The 3,925-nt window shown below is 58.0% G+C and overlaps 1 protein-coding gene across 2 annotated transcripts; it reads right to left on the reverse strand.

Moving 5' to 3' along the window:
- Nucleotides 1-295: 295 nt before the first annotated feature.
- Nucleotides 296-3,203, reverse strand: LOC116997881 (zinc finger and BTB domain-containing protein 18.2-like). Of its 2 annotated transcripts, none has more exons than XM_042779404.1 (2): nucleotides 3,169-3,203; nucleotides 296-1,791 (listed from the first exon to the last, which is right to left on the reverse strand). In XM_042779404.1, exon 2 carries the CDS (start codon nucleotides 1,775-1,777, stop codon nucleotides 350-352), a length of 1,428 nt encoding a protein of 475 aa, XP_042635338.1. In that variant the 5' UTR covers nucleotides 1,778-1,791; nucleotides 3,169-3,203; the 3' UTR covers nucleotides 296-349. The 2 variants fall into 2 exon arrangements, with proteins under 2 accessions (XP_042635338.1, XP_032918962.1); XM_033063071.1 differs by lacking the exon at nucleotides 3,169-3,203 and adding an exon at nucleotides 2,523-2,547.
- Between the last annotated feature and the right edge of the window lie 722 nt (nucleotides 3,204-3,925).

Genomic DNA, 3,925 nt, shown 5'->3' on the forward strand with positions numbered 1-3,925 from the left:
AATTACTTAAGATCATTTCACATTAATAATGTAACATGGGCGCACAAGAGAAGACCTAAAGGACTGTGAAGGGAGGGTGGCAGGGGAAGGGGGGAGATGGAGAGGTGGAAGGAGTGCATTAAAAGGCCTCTGGAGTGTATACCGCTGCATCTTTTAAAGATCATATACCTGAAGTGAATATCACCAAAACAAAATAAAGGGAGCAGAAAAACGAAATTAAAATTCAGATGCTGCCTTTTTTTTTCCTGTTTTGTTTTAAAAGGGTTGGGGGGGTGCGGTTGTAGATAGTTATAAAAAAAAAAAAAAAAACCAAAAACAAAACAACCAAACCAAACAAAAGTCACACATCTCAAACAACCAAGGACTTTACAAGGCCACAATGAAATTTGCGGATATGTCTGTACAGATCCCCGGACTGCGTGAAGCGTCTCTCGCACCACTTGCACCCGTGGGGTTTCTCCCTGGTGTGCACGACCGCGTGGCGGCTGAGGTTGTGGGAATACTGGAAGCTCTTCCCGCACTGGCCGCAGGTGTAGGGCTTCTCCCCAGAGTGAGTCCTCTCGTGCCTCTTTAGAGTGTACATGCAGGAAAAAGTCTTTCCGCAGAGGGTGCAAGTGGGGACCGACCCGTCGGGGGACAGGCGGGTCCGGGAGCCGTCCTTGTCGCGGAAGTGAGAGCTCAGGTGCAGCTGAAGGATGTGCGGGCTCGGGAACACCTTGCTACAGAGGGGACAAATGCAGATATGCCCAGGAGGCACCAGGACGCCCGAGGAGATGTCCGACGAATCCATGTCGTCCTCGCTCTCGTCTCGCTCTTGATCTATATCCTCCTCTCGGGCATGAGAGCTGCCATTCCCCGCGAACATGTGTCCTAACCCTGTCACTAGGCTTTTGGCTGAATTCCCAAAATGCTGACTCTCTGGACTCCTGGCTTCGCTGTCCTCCTGATCTGACAGCAAGTCTTGTTCATCTTTAACAAGTGGCTCGGTACCCTGCTGCTGGCTGTCGGAAGCCAGCTGTCCAAAGACATAGGAGGGGTGTAAGGAATCTCTCCCCGGCACGGGCTTGAAAGACAAATCCAGCGCGCAGTCCACATCACTCGAAGCCAGGGGATGGTTAACAGACCTTTGGGACAAAGGTCCTGTGGAACTATTGACATTAGCCTTTGTTTTTCCAGCTGCTGCGGCGCACGGTTCTGCCTCTGTCGGCACAGAGCTGACACTTATATGATCAGAGGACCAGGCGGGGTGACTGCTGACCTTTTCTTTGCCTGCTGCTCTCTCGTATTCTGCAACGCTGAATTTTTGTTTGTTTCCTGGGTCAAACTCGTGGACCAGGGGCACTCCGGCGTCTAGAAAATGCTCCGCTTTCTCCAAACTAGCCGCCTCATCATTAATCTTCTCTTCCGAACATAATTCTTTATCTTTCAACTTGCCCTTGCAGACTTTCACAATGTCATACATGTGAAGGTAGCTCGCTGCAGCCAGCACATCTTCCACTGGGAGACTGTTGAATTCCAGCTTTCCCTCGTACATGAATTCGAGCAGCAGGCTGAAGGCAGGGGCTGTGACAATGTCACTGTTCAGATGCACAATATCCCTTTTGTCTAACTGGTCCCTGTAGAAAAGATGGAAGTACATACTGCAAGAGGCAAGAACGGCTCTGTGAGCTCTGAATTGAGCTTCTCCAACTAAAACAGTACAGTCACACAGGAAGCCCTGGTGACGCTGCTGACTCAGACACTGCAGCAACTGGCGGCTATGGTCTGGAAACTCCATTCTTCCTTCATAACCTGTTCAAAACAGGAAAAACTTGAATGCTACTGTAAACTAAAGCCTCCTAGCAGCTGTAACAAACAGATCGGCTTTTTGGTAACCCAAGCCAAAGAAACAGCCTTGGAGATAACATTTACTGTTAATTGTCTGTAATAGTTTTATTGAAGGGGGGGGGGGAGAAAAAAAAAAAAAAACCCAACACAACATGCTTCTCATCCTTTCGCACCTGCTCCGAACAGGAAAAACTTGATTGTAAGTAAACAAAAGCTAGTAAAGCAGCAGCCCCTCCAACCTTTGTTTCTCCCACTAAGCACTTTAATAAAATTAAGCAGAGGAAAGCGCACACACACCCCCGAAAAGAAAAAAAGCATCAACTCCCAGGCTGTCTTCCCAGCAACGCTAACTTGGGGCATCTTTTAATAAAGCATATTCCCCGCGTCACGCACGCACACACACACACGCACACACACATTTAAACTTTATCCTCAGTCGTTATGCACCGAATCACAACAAAACAGCGGCGGCTGGCGCTGGGGGAGCCGCGGCTCTGCGGGGAGGGGGGCGCGGAGCACAGGGGGGAGAGGCCCCGGCCCCCGCACGCGAAAAGGGCGGGGGGATCACGGGGGGAGGAAAAAAAAAAGTTTCCCTTGAAGTTATTAAAAGGCAAGGAGGAAAATAAGCGGCGGAAGGCCGGCGGGAGAGCAGGACGGAGGCTGCAGCCGGCTGCGTGCCGCGGCCGGGCGCTTACCTTGCGCGGGGCGCGGCGGGGCCGGCCGCGGGCGCGGAGCCGGGCGGGCAGGAGGGAGCGCGGTGCGAGTGCGACCGAGGCGCGGCGGGAGGGAGGGAGGGGGAGAGAGAGAGAGGCAGGCGGGAGGGAGGAGGAGGGAGGGAAGGAGGAGTGCTCGGTTTGCTAATTACACCGCAAGCTGGAGAGTCAGCTGCTCTGACTTCACTGCGATGGAAATGCTACCTCCAGCTGTGCGCCTTTTAATGCCATATGTTACTCCAAATCTCGCTACCAGCCAACCACAGCTTGCTGCCTTTTAAAGTTCCAGCAGCCCCATTTATAGCCCGCGATTAAATCCCACAAACTTGCCCCGAGCCCGGCCCCCCCCCCCGACACTCTCGCCACCACCAGCCCCCAGCCCGGACCCCACCTCCCGCCGCAAAGTTGCTCCCCGCAGCCCGCCGCGGTGACCTTCGCCGGTGCCCGGCTCCGCGCAGCGCTGGGGGGGGCCGGCGGAGGGAAGCACCGCGGAGCCGCTTTCGGGATCTCCCCCCAGCACAGCCGCGCTCCCCAACTTTGCGGGGAGGACTTCCCCCCGCCGGGGTGTGGCGCGGCCGCGAGTTCCCCCCGCGTTTCCGCGCCCCGCGGGTCTCCCCGCGTTACTCACCGGCGGGCGGCGGCGGCGCTCGGCGTCCGCATGTGCGCGGCGGCGGCGCGGGCGCTCCGCGGGCGCGGCGCGGGGCTGTGGCGGAGCAGGTTGTTCTCCGGCCGCTCTCGCGATACTTTCGCTGCTGCGAGCCGCGGGTGCGGGCGAGGGTGCGGTAGCGAGCGGCCGTGTCCCCGTCTGGAGCACACAATGGCCCCGCCGCCCCGGCCAGCCCCGCCGCCGCCGGCCGGTGCGCGCTGCCGGCTGCGCCCTCCCCCTCGCCTCCTCCTCCTCCTCCTCCTCCTCCTGCTGCTGCTGCCGCTGCCGCCCTCCCCTCCCGGCCGCTGCATTGGCAGCGCCGCCGTCCCGCTCCCAACTCCGCTGCGCCGCCGCGGACAGGGCGCGCCCGGCCGCCCGCTGCAGCCCGACGTGCCGCGGAGCCGGGGCAGCGCGGCTGCGGGGGCTGCGCGGGGCCGGCCCCGCCGGGGATGGGGCGAGGGGCGCGGCGCATCCCCCCCGACACACACACACACACACCCCCCGGCTTCAGCTGTAGTTGCGCGCCAGCTGATAAATACCAAATGCCGACGGATTTTTTTTTTCCAAGATGACCTTTTCGATAGTTGATTTGAATTTTAAATTTTAATTAGCTGTAATCGCATCAAAAGTGAGCGCCCTGCGAGGAGCGGGGTTCCCGCCGGGGTTCCCACCCAGGTCGGACCTGGCAGACGCCGCCGAATCCCGCTGGGCAGCTGCGGCTGCCGGAGCCGGTGCCGCT

Source organism: Catharus ustulatus, chromosome 6 (genome assembly GCF_009819885.2).
Source record: "Catharus ustulatus isolate bCatUst1 chromosome 6, bCatUst1.pri.v2, whole genome shotgun sequence".
NCBI classification, from domain to species: Eukaryota; Metazoa; Chordata; class Aves; order Passeriformes; family Turdidae; genus Catharus; species Catharus ustulatus.

Excerpts from the sequence above, each read along its gene's own strand:
- LOC116997881 (XM_042779404.1), bottom strand. The coding sequence starts at position 1,777 with ATGGAGTTTCCAGACCATAGCCGCCAGTTGCTGCAGTGTCTGAGTCAG.